The 21,932-nt window shown below is 44.5% G+C and overlaps 1 protein-coding gene across 2 annotated transcripts in view; it reads right to left on the reverse strand.

The window, feature by feature from the left end:
- Nucleotides 1-21,932, reverse strand: part of LOC109872269 (SPRY domain-containing SOCS box protein 4-like) — a 119,756-nt gene that overhangs the window by 46,632 nt on the left and 51,192 nt on the right. For both annotated transcript variants that reach the window (XM_020463448.2, XM_031807138.1), the window contains one exon: nt 6,952-7,878. In XM_020463448.2, coding sequence (XP_020319037.1) covers nt 6,952-7,684 — 733 coding nt within the window. In that variant the 5' untranslated portion in view covers nt 7,685-7,878. The remainder of the gene's footprint in view (nt 1-6,951; nt 7,879-21,932) is intronic.

The raw sequence follows: 21,932 nt of genomic DNA on the forward strand, positions 1-21,932 counted from the left end.
GTATAATGTACAGCTGCAGTATGTTGGTGTGAATTGAATACTAAATGTATAATGTACAGCTGCAGTATGTTGGTGTGAATTGAATACTAAATGTATAATGTACAGCTGCAGTATGTCGGTGTGAATTGAATACTAAAGTATATTATTTTCTGTATTTTGCAACTTCACAACATAAATGTTTTCAATATATTCATTCAAGAAAAGTCACGCCTTGGGAGATTTATTGAAGGCTTAGTTGTTAGCTATCTGTCTAGTTTTGCATGGGAACGCAATTCCAGGTCAGAATATATATACTGTATTCTATACCATCTACTGGATCTTGCCTATGCCACACGGCCGTCGCTCATCCATATATTTATATGTACATATTCTTATTCATCCCTTTACATTATTTGTATAAGGTAGTCGTTGTGAATTTGTTAGATTACTTGTTAGATATTACTGCACTGTTGGAACTAGAAGCACAAGCATTTCGCTACACTCGCATTAACATCTGCTAACCATGTGTACAGTTGAAGTCGGAAGTTTACATACACCTTAGCCATATACATTGAAACTCAGGTTTTCGCAATTCCTGACATTGAATCCGAGCCACTTTATTTTAAGAATGTGATATGTCAATAATAGTAGAGAGAATTATTTATTTCAGCTTTTATTTATTTCATCAGGTTCTCAGGGGGTCAGAAGTTTACATACACTCAATTAGTATTTGATAGCTTGCCTTTAAATTGTTTGACTTGGGTCAAACGTTTCAGGTAGCCTTCCACAAGCTCCCACAATAAGTTGGTTGAATTTTGTGGCCATCACAGAGCTGGTGTAACTGAGTCAGGTTTGTAGGCCTCCTTGCTCGCACATGCTTTTTCAGTTCTGCCCACACATTTTCTATACGATTGAGGTCAGGGCTTTGTGATGGCCACTTCAATACCTTGATTTTGTTGTCCATAAGCCAATTTGACACAACTTTGGATGTATGCTTGGGGTCATTGTCCATTTGGAAGACCCATTTGCGACCAAGCTTTAACTTCCTGACAGATGTCTTGAGATGTTGCTTCAATATATCCACGAAATTTTACTTCCTCATGATGCCATCTATTTTGTGAGGTGCACCAGTCCCTCCTGCAGCAAAGCACCCCCACAACATTCTTTTACCACCCCCGTGCTTCACGGTTGGGATGATGTTCTTCGGCTTGCAAGCCTCCCCCTTTTTCCTCCAAACATAACGATGGTCATTATGGCCAAAGAGTTCTATTTTTGTTTAATCAGAAGAGAGGACATTTCTCCAAAAAGTACAATCTTTGTCCCCATGTGCAGTTGCAAACCGTAGTCTTGGCTTTTTTTAATGGCAATTTTGGAGCAGTGGCTCCTTCCTTGCTGAGCAGCCTCTCAGGTTCGGTCGATATAGGACTCATTTTACTGTGGATATAGATACTTTTGTACCTGTTTCCTCCAGCATCTTCACAAGGTCCTTTGCTGCTGTTCTGGGATTGATTTGGACTTTTCGCACCAAAGTACGTTCATCTCTAGGAGACAGAATGCGTATCCTTCCTGAGCGGTATGATGACTGCGTGGTCCCATGGTGTTTACACTTGCGTGCTATTGTTTGTACAGATGAACGTGATACCTTCAGGCATTTGGAAATTGCTCCCAATGATGAACCAGACTTGAGGAGGTCTACAATTTTTTTTCTGAGGTCTTGGCTGATTTTTTTATATTTTCCCATGATGTCAAGCAAAGAGGCACTGAGTTTGAAGGTAGGCCTTGAAATACATCCACAGGTACACCTTCAATTGACTCAAATGAGGTCAATTAGCCTATCAGAAGCTTCTAGAGCCATGACATAATTTTCCAAGCTGTTCAAAGCCACAGTCAACTTTGTGTATGTTAACTTCTGAACCACTGGATTTGTGATACAGTGGATTATAAGTGAAATAATCTGTCTGTAAACAATTGTTGGAAAAATGTGTTGTGACATGCACAAAGTAGATATCCTAACCGACTTGCCAAAACTATAGTTAGTTAACAAGAAATGTGTGGAGTGGTTGAAAAACAAGTTTTAATGACTTCAACCTAAGTGTACGTAAACTTCCGACTTCAACTGTATGTGACCAATAAAATGTGATTGGATTTGTGCGCAGGCATTTTTATTGCAGGCTGTATGTGTGTGTGTGTCTACCAGCTTCCTGACACACGTTCCTGGGCACCAGAGAGGAGACCCCATCAGTAGCAAAGCGCCTAACAGATTCAGCCCACCGATCACACACATACACACACTGGGGTTCTGTGGACACACACGGCTCCCTGTTTGACAGACGCTCTCACCTTTACCTCATACACACACACAAGACATATGCCAGTCACATCTCGCTGGTCATGACACTGGGGCTCTGTGAGCATCCCTGGACGGGACAAAGGCACATGATAAAATGATGCACATTGAGTACATAGACAGTGCCTGCCTGTGTCTCAGCCAAAGCCCAGTGTGTGTAACATTCAATACAGACACTGGACAGCAGAGTCCCTCTATCCCTCCTCCAGCCTCCCTCCTTTACCCTCCTCTGCCTGCTCTGAAAGCTCAACACAATCAGTACTTTCAGACCTTTCACTCACGCACATCAATTCAACACACTCTGTCCACACTCACACGGTCTACAGATTCCCAAGGGGACAAGAAAACATACTGTGTACCAAGACACACATACACGAACAAGCACAAAATCACACAAAGGACATGCACCCACAGAGACAAATTAACGCGCACGCACACACACACACACACACACACACGTCATCCCAGCGGCAGACAGACAACCATGATGACTTCATAACAGTGAGTCATGCGTGCTAAACAGCAGCTGCAGCTAGCTTTATTCAAACTTCATCTCAATTCCAACATTTTAATCATCAGTTGTTGGCAGTGTTCAAAATGTGCATCTATTTTTTGATTCATTTCTATTCCTGAAAAGAAAAAAACTGTAGTACGACAAACACACAACACAAACCTCTGGAGGGCAACTGGATTTCCCATCTCCACATTTGCATTTATTAATTTATCTCCCCAAAAATTGCATCTGACACACGGGATCTACCTTCCGCATTGTTTAGCAGTAAATTGAAAGCATTCTTATCACACGCTGCGCATCTGCACACAAAACCTGCATAAACATATCAGGCTGCAGTTCCATGCAGACACACATATTCACACACACCATGTCTCACCCTTAAAGTGAAACGTCATACATCTTCTCTTTAGCGGAGGCTTTCAACCTCCGACTGTACACCATCAAACCGATTCTTTAGAACGACTACCTTTCAAGGACAAGAGCTTTCAACATTCATTCCACTTTTTCCACACTAAGCTTGGAAGTACACAACTGCCGTAACCATTTCCAAGCATAGAAAATACTTTTAAATTGGTGCTTTGAACAGGTTTAGAGATTCTCAGACCTTTGCTGTTCCTATCCGTGAAATTCCACAGCAGGACCGGTAAATGTGAACGGTTAAGTTAAACCACTTTGGATTATAAATGGGCTGCTTTAAACAGGGCCTAACCCAGGAAAAGACCAACATAAACCAATGTCCACTGTGGCACAAAAAGGGACAAGGGCAAAAAGATGCACAACACCAGATTTGTAACACGGGGTCTCATGTAATGTGCTCAGGTGGTGTGAAAACAATAGGTTTCACTACCTAAAAAGCTGAGAACTTCAAAAAAAGGTCAGTGTGTTAGCAGCAGAGATGTGATTCGTCTAGCATGAAAAGACGCAACAAACCTCAGACACACAGGTAGGATTGTCAAAGGCACGCCTGCTGGCAGTACTTAGCAGCTATGAACAGCGTCGGCAGTAAATCTATTTTGTGTTCACACAGCAAAGACCTTGGACGTCTTCATCCACTTAGCCTTGTTAAAATACTCCAAACCAGAAGGTGGCAGTAGTGTTGTTTAGCAATGAATATCCATGTGTATTGCTTATGGTCTAGATTCCAAGTTATCTGTACTAATCTTGCTATTTTGTAGAAAGCCCATGTTGAGACAAGCTATATGACCACATCTAGATGACTAACTAGCAAGATGATTTAGAAACTATTTAATTCACTCTACATAATCCCACACTGCCAGTGCCAGCCCATAGCCAAATGATTAGCTAGCTAATGTTAGCATATTCGCTAGCTAGCACAATATAGCAAGCTAATGTGGTTAGCTAGCTAATGTAGCTTGCTAGCAAAGGACACTGCACTAACTTGACTGCTAACACAGGCAGCTGTTTCATGGAAACTAGCAAATCCATAGACTGAGGAGAAAGAGGAGGAGTCTACCAATTCCGGAAGTGACTTCCCCATTCATTTTCCGGATTCATGTTCACTCAAACATTGTTTAAGCTTTGTTTTACTATTGATAGTTACAGCTAATTTCGGGATTGTATATCAATTCGGTCTCCTTTAATATTTGTCATCTAATGTTTCAGTCTCTGAATCATTTATCATACTTTGCACCATCAGCTCCTGATATCAGGGCATATAAACTACAATCGGTGTCCTGAATTAGCCTAATGTGCATCCAGCTATATCCTGTCCCGAGTTTGTCTTCCCTGGTTTTCCCTGATTAAACTAGCTGAACTACGCTTGTTTTCGTCAAACTTGCCAAAATGCATAAATACTGCATTTTTTAAACTCCTTTGCTAGTTATACAATCATGGAACTAAGAAATTTGCTGGAAAGAAACTTGAAAATGAGATTGTTTGTTGAATAGTCATGACTGTTTCACGCTATCTGTGGTGTCGTATGACAAAGGTGGCAAAGGATATCATGGCTACTTAATGTGGATCCAAGTTAGTTTTGAACCCTAAACACCGCAGACCCAAAAGTCAGATCAAAAGTGTGTGTTCTAAAACCACTCTTTGCAGGTGTGTGGGGAGAGGGAGTTTAAACATGTTCTTCAAAGAAAGTGTTTAGACTGAGACCAGAGGCCATATGATCATTTAATTTAATCTGCAAAATTGTAATTATTCGCCTACCTCCTCATGCCTTTTGCACACAATGTATATAGACTCTCTTTTTTTTCTACTTGTGTTATTGACTTGTTAATTTTTTACTCCATGTGTAACTCTGTGTTGTCTGTTCACACTGCTATGCTTTATCTTGGCCAGGTCGCAGTTGCAAATGAGAACTTGTTCTCAACTAGTCTACCTGGTTAAATAAAGGTTAAATAAAATTAATTAATAAATACACTTATTTATTTTTTTACCCGGTGATTCTCGCCACACACATGCACTATGGGATGAGAATTAGATTCTATGGAGGGAGAGTGGTTAAAGAGCGAATGAACACGCCAATTGGAAAAACAGATTTCAGTCTTGGAGGTGTGTTTCCTGACCGATTCTGCTTTTGGTTAATGATGTTTTCCCCAATGAGACACTGCAGACACGGAAACCTTTTTTCACTTCCTCAAAACTCCCAGAATGAATCTAAAGATATCTGTAATAAATGTTAATGTTTTTTGCCAAGAATGGTTTCATTGTGCAGTTATACATCTAACTAAATAGTTTGGTGAAGTATTCCTCAAGTAAAAAAAAAAAAGTGTGACGTGTTGTCTTATGTAACCAGAAACAACACGGAGCTGCTGGGCCTCGGAGTATGTTGGTGTTCTCAACGACTCAGCACTTCAACATCGACAGCATTGCTCATTACGTAAAGGGGCCATTGGTCAAGCCACCTAGCTTAACCAGGTCAATATCTGGTCAATATAAGACCATCAAGGAAGTCTTAAGTGTTTTCTTTTATATCCTTAATCATTTGGAATGGATATAATGCTTCTACACTATCTTATGTAATATCTCAAAGTGATATGACTAGGTGTTGTTAGCAAAGCATCTAAATAAAATGTTAACAGTGCAGGAAACAAAGAACCCTGTTCATTGCCAAGCTAAATGACTTCAGTGTCTCCACTATCTCTACATCGGTCTATAACGACCGAATCAGATACTGTAGCTTCTGCTTTGCTTCGGGATCTGCCCTCTCGTGTTCTGAACAGTCATTGTATCTTTTCCAGGAAAGCATCCAACAATGACTGAAGGTAAAGTTCCATGTTCTATGTTGCCTTCAAAGGGCTTTGCTTTCCTCATCGGTTCCCCTTCATGATCACTTTGGTTAAAAATACCTCCCACCATGCTTCTCAGATCAGTGGTAATGAAGAGGTGTAGAGGAAGCTAATTTAGCAATTTTTCTACTATTACTGTACCCCCAGGTATTATTGTATTACTATTGTATTACCATCTTACAGTCGGAAGTTTACATACACTTAGGTTGGAGTCGTTAAAACTAGTTTTTCAACCACTCCACAAATTTCTTGTTAACAAGCTATAGTTTTGGCAAGTTGTTAGGACATCTACTTTGTGCATGACACAACACATTTTTCCAACAATTGTTTACAGATAGACTATTTCACTGTATCCCAAATCCAGTGGGTCAGAAGTTAACATACACAAAGTTGACTGTGCCTTTAAACAGCTTGGAAAATTCCATCTTGGCTCTAGAAGCTTATGTTAGGCTAATTGACATAATTTGAGTCAATTGGAGGTGTACCTGTGGATGTATTTCAAGGCCTACCTTCAAACTCAGTGCCTCTTTGCTTGACATCATGGGAAAATCAAAATAAATCAGCCAAGACCTCATTGTAGACCTCCACAAGTCTGGTTCATCCTTGGGAGCAATTATTCATTTCACATTCTTAAAATAAAGTGGTGATCCTAACTGAACTAAAACAGGGAATTGTTACTAGGATTAAATGTCAGGAATTGTGAAAAACTGAGTTTAAATGTATTTGGCTAAGGTGTATGTAAACTTCCAACTTCAACTGTATATAATGATGCAAAATACAAGGCACGTCTAGACCTCTACTTATTCATTCCTGTGAGAGACAGTAGAACGAGAGATTAAAGAGGAGAGGACACTTACGATCCAGTCCGTTGACGTATCTCATGCTGATCTCGCAGTGGCCCCACACGGCGCTGACGATGGGGTACAGCTTCTTCCCCTTCAGGCCTCTGAACGCCACTCCCAGGTACTGTCCGTCCACCGTGAAACTCAACGTGCCCTCGTCCATATCCAACACCACTAGAAGAGCGTCCGGCAATACGAAAGCCTCCTCGGGCTCTAAGAAACACGGATATGAAGGTAGGGAAGCCTGGGCCCGGTTCTTACTGTCATGGTACAGTCGGTTCCTGCCCAAGTCCCACCCCCAGGACTCTGAGTCACTGCCCACTAGCGCCATGTAGCCGACCGAGTGTAAGGGGGCGTCAGCGGTGGCAACTCCCACCACGGCGTGTGTTCCTCGCTGTCTCACTGGCCAGTGGATCCGCCAGACGTGAAGGCCCCGCGTGTAGCCCACTTGACCGCGGATGCAGTCGGTGCTCTGGGCTACAGGGTGGCGGTGGAAGGTCAGTTTGTCCTCCTCCTTGATGAAGACGTTGAGCGAGCGATCCTCTGGGTTCCAGGCGTGGCAGAGCTGTAGGTCTGGAGGCGCGGCGGGCATGTCTAGAAGTAGGTCCAACCGTGGTGGCTTGTGGAAGTCGGGGCCCCGCAGCTCGGGGTGGAGGAGCCGGCGGTGGGCCGAGGGACGGAACGAGGGTGAGCCGCCCTCGCCGCGACTGTCCACTGACTTGATGCCGCCAGAGATTTTCTGGCCCATGGTGGCGGTGAGAAAGGGGGAGAGGAGGAAGCTGTTAGTTTGGGTCGGTTTGGTCCTCCGTCGCCCCGGCGTTACCTCATCAAAGCGGATTTTCAGTGCAGTAACCAGGGGAACCACAGGGAGTGGTGATGATGCACTCCTGTTGCAGGCTCACGCCACAAAGCCGCCTTCAAAAGGGGCCAACGAAGACACGCCTGCGAGGAGAGCGCAGAGAGAGGAGAATGTGAGTACATGTAAGGTTACAGATTGTTATGACTACTCTGTTCTGGCCGAAATCACTGCCTCCCTGAAAAACAGTCATACAAAGTACTAGAGAGAGAGACAGCCAGACAGGGAGAGAGAGAGAGAGACAGCCAGACAAGACAGACCGGGAGAGAGAGAGAGAGAGAGAGACAGCCAGACAAGGAGAGAGAGAGAGAGAGACAGCCAGACAAGACAGACAGGGAGAGAGAGAGAGACAGACAGAGACAAAAAGTGTGAACGACAGAGAAAAAGATGGAGAGAGGTGGAAGGGCAGCGACAGAGGGAGCGAGAGAGAGAACAGAATAGATCAGGGGGTAGTATGAAGGCTACTCCACAGCTCTTTATGCAAAACACAAACATGTGTGGGTGTTAACAGGAACAAATAAACGAAAGGGACGGGTGTACTGCAAACAAACACTTCCTGACTAACCTACCCCCTTTCCAGACTAACACACCCACACACATACACACTGATGGAAGGTAGGCCTACTCTTTCAACTTCTGCATCAAAGAGTACAGATGCCCACACACATACTGTTAACCCTCTACATTCGTACCCATATACAGGTTGAAAATGGCAGATTTGGACACTGGTTTTTCTTTCTTTCTCCTTGCATTTTGTATTTATATTGTGTGTATTTTCTGTAATTTGTGTAATTCAGGGTTCATCTGTAAAAGAGACCTTGGTCTCAGTATGACTCCCTGATAAAATAAAGGTTAAATAAATACAAATAAGTGCCTAAATTGGAACGCAGAGGCTGTACATGAACATTCTCTAAATGATGTCAGCGCTCAGGCTCTGCGCTTCACAGCGCTGTAGGAGTTGACTGACAGCCGTTCAGAACTTCAGCACCGCACAAGACAAGAAGTTACCCCCGTCACTCCCGCTAAATAGGCAACTTTTGAAAAAATGTATCGTCTGAAGGAAATGCAGTAAATTAAGAGGACTATTCTATTATGAAAGATGAGACATTGAAGACTATAATAAATACCGCTTTGATGTCATACGAGCAAGCCAAACATCCAAATGTGCACTTCACATTTCCATATCATAAAACTCATGTAATATAAAGTGTCAATGTTTATGATCAATGTTTTTTCTATTGTGAGAAAATTCAGAGGAACAGGCACCTGAATGCACACGACTCCTTTCTATGCGTACCGAGATTCCAATCTGTTTCTCTGAATTGCCCTGTGAAAGTTTAACACCGTCAGATCATAGCTATTCATGTTGGCAATAGAACAAGATTTCAAATGATGCCCACCTGACCCAGATTACGATTTATAATGGCCCATTTTTGGATTGCGTAAACAACTAATTGTGTGATGCGGAGGTGCAGGGCTGAGCTCCAAGCAAAACAACTACAAGTGTGCTTGTTCTAGTTTCTCAACGGAACAACTAGGAGAGTTCAAAAAGGACTCTTCTTTGAGTCATAAAAGTGCATTGAATATGCTTTTCATATCTATTCTGTGAGAAATATATTTTGTGATGGGGAGGGGGTGGGGTCGTATCGCTTTGACAATATCATAATATTTTTGTGCTAGTTGGCTGTACCTGCACAAAAACTCAAACTTTTTTCTCCCCCATGACTGATCAAAACGTATTTTCTCATGGCTCTCTCTTGTCCCTCTGCAGCAGACATATATTTATTTTACCTTTATTTAACTAGGAAAGTCAGTTAAGAACAAATTCTTATTTTCAATGATGGCCTAGGAACAGTGGGTTAACTGCCTTGTTCAGGGGCAGAACGACAGATTTGTACCTTGTCAGCTCGGGGATTTGAACTTTCGGTTACTAGCCCAACACTCTAACCACTAGGCTACCCTGCCACCCCATATATATGGTGAGTATTTATGTTTGGAACATCAAATCGCCATACATAGAGAATTGCAGTACATATCATATCGGCACCGAAGTATCATGGTAATATCGTGAAGTCCCTGGCAATCCCCAGCCCTTACCCATATTGGCCAATCCCCAGCCCTTATCCATATTGGCCAATCCCCAGCCCTTATCCATATTGGCCAATCCCCAGCCCTTATCCATATTGGCCAATCCCCAGCCCTCATCCATATTGGCCAATCCCCAGCCCTCATCCATATTGGCCAATCCCCAGCCCTTATCCATATTGGCCAATCCCCAGCCCTTATCCATATTGGCCAATCCCCAGCCCTTATCCATATTGGCCAATCCCCAGCCCTCATCCATATTGGCCAATCCCCAGCCCTCATCCATATTGGCCCATCCCCAGCCCTCATCCATATTGGCCCATCCCCAGCCCTCATCCATATTGGCCCATTCCCAGCCCTCATCCATATTGGCCCATTCCCAGCCCTCATCCATATTGGCCCATTCCCAGCCCTCATCCATTTTAGCCCATTCCCAGCCCTCATCCATTTTAGCCCATTCCCAGCCCTCATCCATTTTAGCCCATTCCCAGCCCTCATCCATTTTAGCCCATTCCCAGCCCTCATCCATTTTAGCCCATTCCCAGCCCTCATCCATTTTAGCCCATTCCCAGCCCTCATCCATTTTAGCCCATTCCCAGCCCTCATCCATTTTAGCCCATTCCCAGCCCTCATCCATTTTAGCTCATTCCCAGCCCTCATCCATTTTAGCCCATTCCCAGCCCTCATCCATTTTAGCCCATTCCCAGCCCTCATCCATTTTAGCCCATTCCCAGCCCTCATCCATATTGGCCAATTCCCAGGAGTGTAAAAGGGTTAAAGCATCCTGAGTGGTGTTCCTCTACAGCCAAGACTACAACTCAGAGGCGGCTAGCGTTCATTTAGATAATGCATTTTTAATGAGCGCCTTTTAGAAAAGGAGCAGAGTTGGCAAAAACAGGAAGGGAAAAAAAGGTAATAATTTATTGCCCCAATTCCTTGAGCTTCCCAGGCCTAAAAGAAAACTCTTCAAACAGGGTCCCTGTTTGCCACAGCCAAAACATCATTAATCAGAGGTGATGTGAAAAAGAACACTGAACTAGGAGATCATATAAGATTGGCTGATAATAAGTTAAAAACACTAGGGCTCTACATAACGCTAGCAGGCAGTTCCTGTTCCGACAAACACACACACAAACTCACACAGGTCCCACTTGGCTGCACGCATGCACACAAACAGACAGACAGACACACACACACAGTTCCTGCTCAGCTGAAGTGATGTATACGTAACTTCCTGAACACAGGGAAAGGTACACTCATACCTCAGACTGGGAAGTGGCACTGACGCACCTCTTGGGGGTAAAGACACACAAAAGTATACACAGCTGACAGTTACATTAAATACGGAACGGTACTGTACTGGACACACAGATGTCAGACTGTGAAAGAGAGGTCTACTGTTGCTATGTAAGCTAAGGTAAGCACAGACAGTAAAACAGTCAACACTCCGAAACAGGGAGGGAAGACAGTCTGAAAGAGAGAGGTCTGTCTATGTAAGTTAACAGGAAGGAGGGTGACCAGACAGCCCTGGCTCACCCCTCTATCTCTCTCTCTCTCTCTCACCAGAGTTCATTTTGTGTCTGTGTGTGTGTGGCACCAGAGTTCAGTTTGTGTCTGTGTCTGTGTGTGGCACCAGAGTTCAGTTTGTGTCGGTGTCTGGCACCAGAGTTCAGTTTGTGTCGGTGTCTGGCACCAGAGTTCAGTTTGTGTCTGTGTGTGTCACCAGAGTTCAGTTTGTGTCTGTGTGTGTGTGTGTCACCAGAGTTCAGTTTGTGTCTGTGTGTGTGTGTGGCACCAGAGTTCAGTTTGTGTCTGTGTGTGTGTGTGTCACCAGAGTTCAGTTTGTGTCTGTGTGTGTGTGTGTCACCAGAGTTCAGTTTGTGTCTGTGTGTGTGTGTGTCACCAGAGTTCAGTTTGTGTCTGTGTGTGTGTGTGTCACCAGAGTTCAGTTTGTGTCTGTGTGTGTGGCACCAGAGTTCAGTTTGTGTCTGTGTGTGTGTGTGACTGGCACCAGAGTTCAGTTTGTGTCTGTGTCTGTGTGGCACCACAGTTCAGTTTGTGTCTGGCACCAGAGTTTAGTTTGTGTCTGTGTGTGTGTGTGGCACCAGAGTTCAGTTTGTGTCTGTGTGTGTGTGTGTCACCAGAGTTCAGTTTGTGTCTGTGTGTGTCTGGCACCACAGTTCAGTTTGTGTCTGGCACCAGAGTTTAGTTTGTGTCTGTGTGTGTGTGTGGCACCAGAGTTCAGTTTGTGTCTGTGTGTGTGTGTGGCACCACAGTTCAGTTTGTGTCTGGCACCAGAGTTTAGTTTGTGTCTGTGTGTGTGTGTGGCACCAGAGTTCAGTTTGTGTCTGTGTGTGTGTGTGTGTCACCAGAGTTCAGTTTGTGTCTGTGTCTGGCACCAGAGTTTAGTTTGTGTCTGTGTTTGTGTCTGGCACCAGAGTTCAGTTTGTGTCTGTGTGTGTGGCACCAGAGTTCAGTTTGTGTCTGTGTGTGTGTGTCTGGCACCAGAGTTCAGTTTGTGTCTGTGTCTGGCACCAGAGTTCAGTTTGTGTCTGTGTCTGGCACCAGAGTTCAGTTTGTGTCTGTGTCTGGCACCAGAGTTCAGTTTGTGTCTGTGTCTGGCACCAGAGTTCAGTTTGTGTCTGTGTGTGGCACCAGAGTTCAGTTTGTGTCTGTGTGTGGCACCAGAGTTCAGTTTGTGTCTGTGTGTGTGTGTGGCACCAGAGTTCAGTTTGTGTCTGTGTGTGTGTGTGGCACCAGAGTTCAGTTTGTGTCTGTGTCTGTCTGTGGCACCAGAGTTCAGTTTGTGTCTGTCTGTGGCACCAGAGTTCAGTTTGTGTCTGTGTCTGGCACCAGAGTTCAGTTTGTGTCTGTGTCTGGCACCAGAGTTCAGTTTGTGTCTGTGTTTGTGTCTGGCACCAGAGTTCAGTTTGTGTCTGTGTTTGTGTCTGGCACCAGAGTTCAGTTTGTGTCTGTGTGTGTGTGTGGCACCAGAGTTCAGTTTGTGTCTGTGTGTGGCACCAGAGTTCAGTTTGTGTCTGTGTGTGTGTGTGGCACCAGAGTTCACTTTGTGTCTGTGTCTGTCACCAGAGTTCAGTTTGTGTCTGGCACCAGAGTTCAGTTTGTGTCTGTGTCTGGCACCAGAGTTTAGTTTGTGTCTGTGTGTGTGTCTGGCACCAGAGTTCAGTTTGTGTCTGTGTGTGTGTGTGGCACCAGAGTTCAGTTTGTGTCTGTGTGTGTGTGTGTGTGGCACCAGAGTTCAGTTTGTGTCTGGCACCAGAGTTCAGTTTGTGTCTGTGTCTGGCACCAGAGTTTAGTTTGTGTCTGGCACCAGAGTTCAGTTTGTGTCTGTGTGTGTGGCACCAGAGTTCAGTTTGTGTCTGTGTGTGTGTGTGTGTGGCACCAGAGTTCAGTTTGTGTCTGTGTCTGGCACCAGAGTTTAGTTTGTGTCTGTGTGGCACCAGAGTTCAGTTTGTGTCTGTGTGTGTGTGTGTGGCACCAGAGTTCAGTTTGTGTCTGTGTGTGTGTGTGTGTGTGGCACCAGAGTTCAGTTTGTGTCTGTGTGTGTGTGTGGCACCAGAGTTCAGTTTGTGTCTGTGTGTGTGTCTGGCACCAGAGTTCAGTTTGTGTCTGTATGTGTGTCTGGCACCAGAGTTCAGTTTGTGTCTGTGTCTGGCACCAGAGTTCAGTTTGTGTCTGTGTTTGTGTCTGGCACCAGAGTTCAGTTTGTGTCTGTGTGTGTGTGTGGCACCAGAGTTCAGTTTGTGTCTGTCACCAGAGTTCAGTTTGTGTCTGTGTCTGTCACCAGAGTTCAGTTTGTGTCTGGCACCAGAGTTCAGTTTGTGTCTGTGTTTGTGTCTGGCACCAGAGTTCAGTTTGTGTCTGTGTGTGTGTGTGGCAACAGAGTTCAGTTTGTGTCTGTGTGTGTGTGTGGCACCAGAGTTCAGTTTGTGTCTGTGTGTGTGTGTGTGTGTCACCAGAGTTCAGTTTGTGTCTGGCACCAGAGTTTAGTCTGTGTCTGTGTCTGTCACCAGAGTTCAGTTTGTGTCTGTGTCTGGCACCAGAGTTCAGTTTGTGTCTGTGTTTGTGTCTGGCACCAGAGTTCAGTTTGTGTCTGTGTGTGTGTGTGGCACCAGAGTTCAGTTTGTGTCTGTCACCAGAGTTCAGTTTGTGTCTGTCACCAGAGTTCAGTTTGTGTCTGTCACCAGAGTTCAGTTTGTGTCTGTGTCTGTCACCAGAGTTCAGTTTGTGTCTGGCACCAGAGTTCAGTTTGTGTCTGTGTTTGTGTCTGGCACCAGAGTTCAGTTTGTGTCTGTGTGTGTGTGTGGCACCAGAGTTCAGTTTGTGTCTGTGTGTGTGTGTGGCACCAGAGTTCAGTTTGTGTCTGTGTGTGTGTGTGGCACCAGAGTTCAGTTTGTGTCTGTGTGTGTGTGTGGCACCAGAGTTCAGTTTGTGTCTGTGTGTGTGTGTGTGGCACCAGAGTTCAGTTTGTGTCTGTGTGTGTGTGTGGCACCAGAGTTCAGTTTGTGTCTGTGTGTGTGTGTGGCACCAGAGTTCAGTTTGTGTCTGTGTGTGTGTGTGGCACCAGAGTTCAGTTTGTGTCTGTGTGTGTGTGTGGCACCAGAGTTCAGTTTGTGTCTGTGTGTGTGTGTGGCACCAGAGTTCAGTTTGTGTCTGTGTGTGTGTGTGGCACCAGAGTTCAGTTTGTGTCTGTGTGTGTGTGTGGCACCAGAGTTCAGTTTGTGTCTGTGTGTGTGTGTGGCACCAGAGTTCAGTTTGTGTCTGTGTGTGTGTGTGGCACCAGAGTTCAGTTTGTGTCTGTGTGTGTGTGTGGCACCAGAGTTCAGTTTGTGTCTGTGTGTGTGTGTGGCACCAGAGTTCAGTTTGTGTCTGTGTGTGTGTGTGGCACCAGAGTTCAGTTTGTGTCTGTGTGTGTGTGTGGCACCAGAGTTCAGTTTGTGTCTGTGTGTGTGTATGGCACCAGAGTTCAGTTTGTGTCTGTGTGTGTGTGTGGCACCAGAGTTCAGTTTGTGTCTGTGTGTGTGTGTGGCACCAGAGTTCAGTTTGTGTCTGTGTGTGTGTGTGTGTGTGTGGCACCAGAGTTCAGTTTGTGTCTGTGTGTGTGTGTGGCACCAGAGTTCAGTTTGTGTCTGTGTGTGTGTGTGGCACCAGAGTTCAGTTTGTGTCTGTGTGTGTGTGTGGCACCAGAGTTCAGTTTGTGTCTGTGTGTGTGTGTGGCACCAGAGTTCAGTTTGTGTCTGTGTGTGTGTGTGTGGCACCAGAGTTCAGTTTGTGTCTGTGTGTGTGTGTGGCACCAGAGTTCAGTTTGTGTCTGTGTGTGTGTGTGGCACCAGAGTTCAGTTTGTGTCTGTCACCAGAGTTCAGTTTGTGTCTGTGTCTGTCACCAGAGTTCAGTTTGTGTCTGGCACCAGAGTTCAGTTTGTGTCTGTGTTTGTGTCTGGCACCAGAGTTCAGTTTGTGTCTGTGTGTGTGTGTGGCACCAGAGTTCAGTTTGTGTCTGTCACCAGAGTTCAGTTTGTGTCTGTGTCTGTCACCAGAGTTCAGTTTGTGTCTGGCACCAGAGTTCAGTTTGTGTCTGTGTGTGTGTGTGGCACCAGAGTTCAGTTTGTGTCTGTGTGTGTGTGTGGCACCAGAGTTCAGTTTGTGTCTGTGTGTGTGTGTGTGGCACCAGAGTTCAGTTTGTGTCTGTGTGTGTGTGTGGCACCAGAGTTCAGTTTGTGTCTGTGTGTGTGTGTGGCACCAGAGTTCAGTTTGTGTCTGTGTGTGTGTGTGGCACCAGAGTTCAGTTTGTGTCTGTGTGTGTGTGTGGCACCAGAGTTCAGTTTGTGTCTGTGTGTGTGTGTGGCACCAGAGTTCAGTTTGTGTCTGTGTGTGTGTGTGGCACCAGAGTTCAGTTTGTGTCTGTGTGTGTGTGTGGCACCAGAGTTCAGTTTGTGTCTGTGTGTGTGTGTGGCACCAGAGTTCAGTTTGTGTCTGTGTGTGTGTGTGTGGCACCAGAGTTCAGTTTGTGTCTGTGTGTGTGTGTGGCACCAGAGTTCAGTTTGTGTCTGTGTGTGTGTGTGGCACCAGAGTTCAGTTTGTGTCTGTGTGTGTGTGTGGCACCAGAGTTCAGTTTGTGTCTGTGTGTGGCACCAGAGTTCAGTTTGTGTCTGTGTGTGTGTGTGGCACCAGAGTTCAGTTTGTGTCTGTGTGTGTGTGTGGCACCAGAGTTCAGTTTGTGTCTGTGTCTGTGTGTGGCACCAGAGTTCAGTTTGTCTGTGTGTGTGTGGCACCAGAGTTCAGTTTGTGTCTGTGTGTGTGTGGCACCAGAGTTCAGTTTGTGTCTGTGTGTGTGTGCGCGCTCATGTCCACTTATCCCCTCTCCCCCCAGATGGCTCCTCTACTCAGCTGGCCCAGAACCAGTTTGGGAGGACATGTGGCTGGCAACCTATGCGTTACACTCGTTGTCAAGGGGTTGCTTCACCACTGACCTCCTTCGCCACGGTCATCATTACCACGGTTACCCCTCTGAAGGGACCTGGACACGGTGTTTGGCGTGAAGAGCTGCAACAGCAGCTGCTGTTTACACATGCCCTCTCTTTCCCTATTTTTCTCATGTCTCTGGCACACTTCATGGTTCCCCCAGACTTCTGCTGAGTCATTTAGGAGAGTGCTCTTCTGTCATCATCCCTTCGTTTAGCTGGGTTAGACAGGTGTGGCAGTTAGGGGAGCAGACAGCAGAGGTGTCAGGCACACACACTCACGGCAATTGAGAATATGTTTAGTTGTTACACTGACATGAGCATGGCCATCTCCTTTGTCATGACGTTGGCCTGTGGGTACGGTTTATGACCGCCCATAAATACCTTTCTCCCTTTCATCTCTTGACTCTACTGAAGGACTCTTGAAAAGCCTAGAGAGTGGGGGAACATCAAAAGATGGGGAGAAAGGAACCATATTTCGGTAATCCAACCAGTTGAAAATATGCGTTAGTACTTAAAGAATATGATGTCAGTTCATTTGTCATCTGAGACATTCTTATAAACTGTATCGGGGAAAGTCTACACATTATAGTTGCCCTCTGCCTCATAGACAGGCTTTTATGCATATCTCTCAGACAAGCCCTGACTCGGTAGACAGGCTTTGATGTGACACACACATTTACATTGCCATCAGAAAGTGTTCACACACACCTTGACTTTCCCCCCCCCCCCAACTTTTTTTGGTATATCCTACATTTTAAATGGATTTGTCACTGGCCTACACACAATACCCCATAATGTCATAATGGAATCGTTTTAGAATTTTTTACTAATTCATTTTTAAAAAATGAAAAGCTGAAAGTCAATAAAGTATTCAACATGTTTTATGGCAAGCCTAATAAGTTCAGAAGGAAACATTTGCTTAACGAGTGATATAATAAGATGCATGGACTCAATAATAGTGCTTAACATGATTTTTGAATGAACACATCTCTGTACCCCACACATACAGATAATTGTAAGGTCCCTCAGTCGAGCAGTGAATTTCAAACAGATTCAACCACAAAGACTTGGGAGGTTTTCCAATGCCTCACAAAGGGTACCTATTGGTGAGGTGAGCGCCCTCGGAGTGTGGTGTCAGGAAAATAACCTCACACTCAACGTCAACAAAACTAAGGAGATGATTGTGGACTTCAGGAAACAGCAGAGTGAACACCCCCCTATCCACATCGATGGAACAGTAGTGGAGAGGGTAGCAAGTTTTAAGTTCCTCGGCATACACATCACAGACAAACTGAATTGGTCCACTCACACAGACAGCATCGTGAAGAAGGCACAGCAGCGCCTCTTCAACCTCAGGAGGCTGAAGAAATTCGGCTTGTCACCAAAAGCACTCACAAACTTCTACAGATGCACAATCGAGAGCATCCTGGCGGGCTATATCACCGCCTGGTATGGCAACTGCACCGCCCTCAACCGTAAGGCTCTCCAGAGGGTAGTGAGGTCTGCACAACGCATCACCGGGGGCAAACTACCTGCCCTCCAGGACACCTACACCACCCGATGCTACAGGAAGGCCATAAAGATCATCAAGGACATCAACCACCCGAGCCACTGCCTGTTCACCCCGCTATCATCCAGAAGGCGAGGTCAGTACAGGTGCATCAAAGCTGGGACAGAGAGACTGAAAAACAGCTTCTATCTCAAGGCCATCAGACTGTTAAACAGCCACCACTAACATTGAGTGGCTGCTGCCAACACACTGTCAATGACACTGACTCAACTCCAGCCACTTTAATAATGGGAATTGATGGGAAATGTAAATATATCACTAGCCACTTTAAAACAATGCTACCTTATATAATGTTACTTACCCTACATTATTCATCTCATATGCATACGTATATACTGTACTCTATATCATCGACTGCATCCTTATGTAATACATGTATCACTAGCCACTTTAACTATGCCACTTTGTTTACATACTCATCTCATATGTATATACTGTACTCGATATCATCTACTGTATCTTGCCTATGCTGCTCTGTACCATCACTCATTCATATATCCTTATGTACATATTCTTTATCCCCTTACACTGTGTATAAGACAATAGTTTTTTGGAATTGTTAGTTAGATTACTTGTTCGTTATTACTGCATTGTCGGAACTAGAAGCACAAGCATTTCGCTACACTCGCATTAACATCTGCTAACCATGTGTATGTGACAAATAAAATTTGATTTGATTTGGTAGATAAAAACATTAGTACAAAAAAACAGACATTGAACATCCCTTTGAGCATGGTGAAGTTACCAAATACACTTTGGAGGGTGTATCAATACACCCAGTCACTACAAACATACAGGCGTCCTTCCTAACTCAGTTGCCTAGGGGAAGGAAATCGCTCAGGGATTTCACCATGGCGACAATGGTGACTTTAAAACAGTTAGAGTTTAATGGCTGTGATGGGGGAAAAAACTGAGAATGGATCAACAATATTGTAGTTACTCCACAATACTAACTTAATTGACAGAATGAAAAGGAAGCCTGTACAGAATAAAAAATATTCCAAAACATACATCCTGTTCACAAAAAGGCACTAAAGTAATACTGTAAAAAATGTGGCAACGCAATTCACTTTTTTTCCCTGAATACAAAGTGATACATATATGTTTGGGGCAAATCCAATACAACACATTACCGAATACCACACTCTATATTTTCAAGCATAGTGGTGGCTGTATCATGTTATAGGTATGCTTGTAATCGTTAAGGAGTGGGGAGTTTTTCAGGATGAAAAAGAAACAGAATGGGGCTAAGCACAAAATCCTAGAGGAAAACCTGGTTGCCTGCTTTCCACCAGACACTGGGAGATGAATTCACCTCTCAGTAAGACAATAACCTAAAACACAAGGCCAAATCTACACTGGAATTGCTTTCCAAGACAGTGAATGTTCCAGAGTGGCTGAGGTACAGCTTTGACTGAAATCTACTTGAGAATCTAAGACCTGAAAATGGTTGTCTAGCAATGATCAACAACCAATTTGACAGAGATTTTAACAAGAATAATGGGTAAATGTTGCACAATCCAGGTGTGGAAAGCTCTTAGAGATTTACCCCAAAAAGACTCACAGCTGTAATCACTGACAAAGGAGCTTCTACAAAGTACTGACTCAGGGGTGTGAATACTTATGTAAATATATATAAGATGTCTGTATTTCATTTTTAATACATTAGCAAAAATGTCTGAAAACATGTTTTCACTTTGTCATCGTAGGCATTGTAGTAGATGGATAAAAACAAAACAAACAAATCGCAACCATTTTGAATTCAGGCTGTAACACAACAAAATATGAAATAAGTCAAAGTGTATGAAGGCACTGTACACACACACACAGTTCATCAGGCTGACATTCTTCTCACAGTCATTACCTAGGAATAGCCACACATGCACAGTCCTAGGGAAAACTCCTCACTCCCCATAATAATGTCTGGAACATGAACAAATGATCAAACAAAGTCGGTCAGCTTTACAGGAGGAAGAACCTAGACCAGTCTGTTAATGGGAATCCAAAGCAATGCGTTTACACAGACAAACACAGGCTTGTAGCAACCCTGGTTCCAATTAGAGGTGTGTGTGTGTGTGTGTGTGTGTGTGTGTGTGTGTGTGTGTGTGTGTGTGTGTTGCTAGGGGTGAACTGCAGTGAAGACTGAAGACTATACAAACTATTCCAAACAACCTTTAGTGTCTACATAGTTGAGATTCATTCCATGTGAGGATATGCCAGGGGTAGGTAGATTGTATGCAGTATGTCATTATTTAGTGTTATGTCAAAATATAGACTGAATTCCACAGAATGATTGGTCTTTAAGAGAGAAGAAGTTATACTCCGTCTGAAAGCGGCCTGTTACTCCCATTGGACCATATAAAGAGAACAAGAAATGTGGGAAATCTCCCTCTTCCATTTATTTCAATCCATCATTCCCTCTCTCCTGTTAGGCTAAAGAAACTCTTCCTTACTCTGTCCCTCCTCCCACCCACCTCTTTCCCCTCCATCCCCCTCTCTGTAGCAGCAGTAAACCATCAGCGAAAGGTAAAAACAGCACTAACACCCTGTAAATTGGTACAAATTACATCACGCTGCCAACAAAATGGGCCAGTCGATTTGCAGTGCTGCAATCAATGAAAGCCTGACAGGCAGCGACGTCTGCTTTACACACACACACACACACACACACACAACCACACACACACACACAAAAAAAAACTGATAGGCCTGCGTGTTTTGGAAGGTTAGCCTTTATGGCGATTTTAATGGTCAGGAGCACTTGGTTAATTTAAAAAAATAATAATAATTAAATCGCACCAATGTATCAGTTTGAACTCAGTTTTAAATGGCCTGATATATTGCAGCCACAAACACACAGCAGGCATTATTAAACATGGACATTAAAACCATAGGCACGCAGTCATTGACACACACACACACAATAGATTTTTCTTGCAATTCTTACATATAAACGTCAATGGGAGAAAGGATGTTTGACAGTTCTATTTTTTTCTTTTTATGATAAATGTCGTTTTAGAAGCCAGCAGCACCAATGTGTCGGCGGAAGCACCACTTAACTGACGACCGAAGTCAGCCTGCACAAGGAGTCGTAAGAGCGCAATGAGCCAAGTAAAGCCCACCCAGCCAAACCCTCCCGTAACCTCCCCCAACGCTGGGCCAATTGTGCACCACTCTATGGGACTCCCGGTCACGGCCGGTTGTGAGACTGCCTGGGATCAAACCCAGGTCTGTAGTGACACCACTCTGGAGAGCATCTTATAATCTTAACTCATTTAAATATGTAACGCCTCAAAACCGTCATCACGTGCGCATTATACGGCTTTGTTTACAAACTGTAAGATTGCTCAAGCAAACTAAACCCTTTTCATGTGTGTTGTGCCTTTTAGCTAGCTAGCTAGCTACTGTACTTACCAGCATGGCAGAAAAAGCACAATGTTGTGACTGGATGCCATAGCATTCATTTAAAAAGTTACACTATTTTCCGAAGAAGTAACATTTGACAGCAGTGGCTGCTTTTCATTTCAGGCTCCACTGAAAATTACAATCATGTAAGTGCAGTGTACATTTAGAGCGAAGTTGCTTTATCAACTGGTGAGGACATTCGATAGGTCTTGCCAGGAAGCTAAACCTGAAGACTGATGCTGTGCCATTATTGACAGTGGATCTTGCAAGGGCTGACCATAACGTAAGTATCAGAGTTTGATGAGTCTGACTTGGTGGCTGTGGCTGGAACTGTGGCTGTTTTGACTTGTGAACGATATATTTTGTGTAACACACCTGTTAAGTCACTACGACGCCAGCATTGGCAGTGCAGCAATTAGGGTGAGACGGCCTCCGCAGAAGTAAGGGCATTCATACTTCTTGAGCTTCACAGAGCAGCACAGAGCTGTTGTGAGGAAAGTTGTCAAAGAAGTGAGTGTGTGCTTATACTGGACCTCCCACCCCCACCTACCATCAACCAATCACGTCAATGCGAAGCTATACGGAGCCTCCGCAT

Source organism: Oncorhynchus kisutch, linkage group LG27 (assembly GCF_002021735.2).
Source record: "Oncorhynchus kisutch isolate 150728-3 linkage group LG27, Okis_V2, whole genome shotgun sequence".
NCBI classification, from domain to species: Eukaryota; Metazoa; Chordata; class Actinopteri; order Salmoniformes; family Salmonidae; genus Oncorhynchus; species Oncorhynchus kisutch.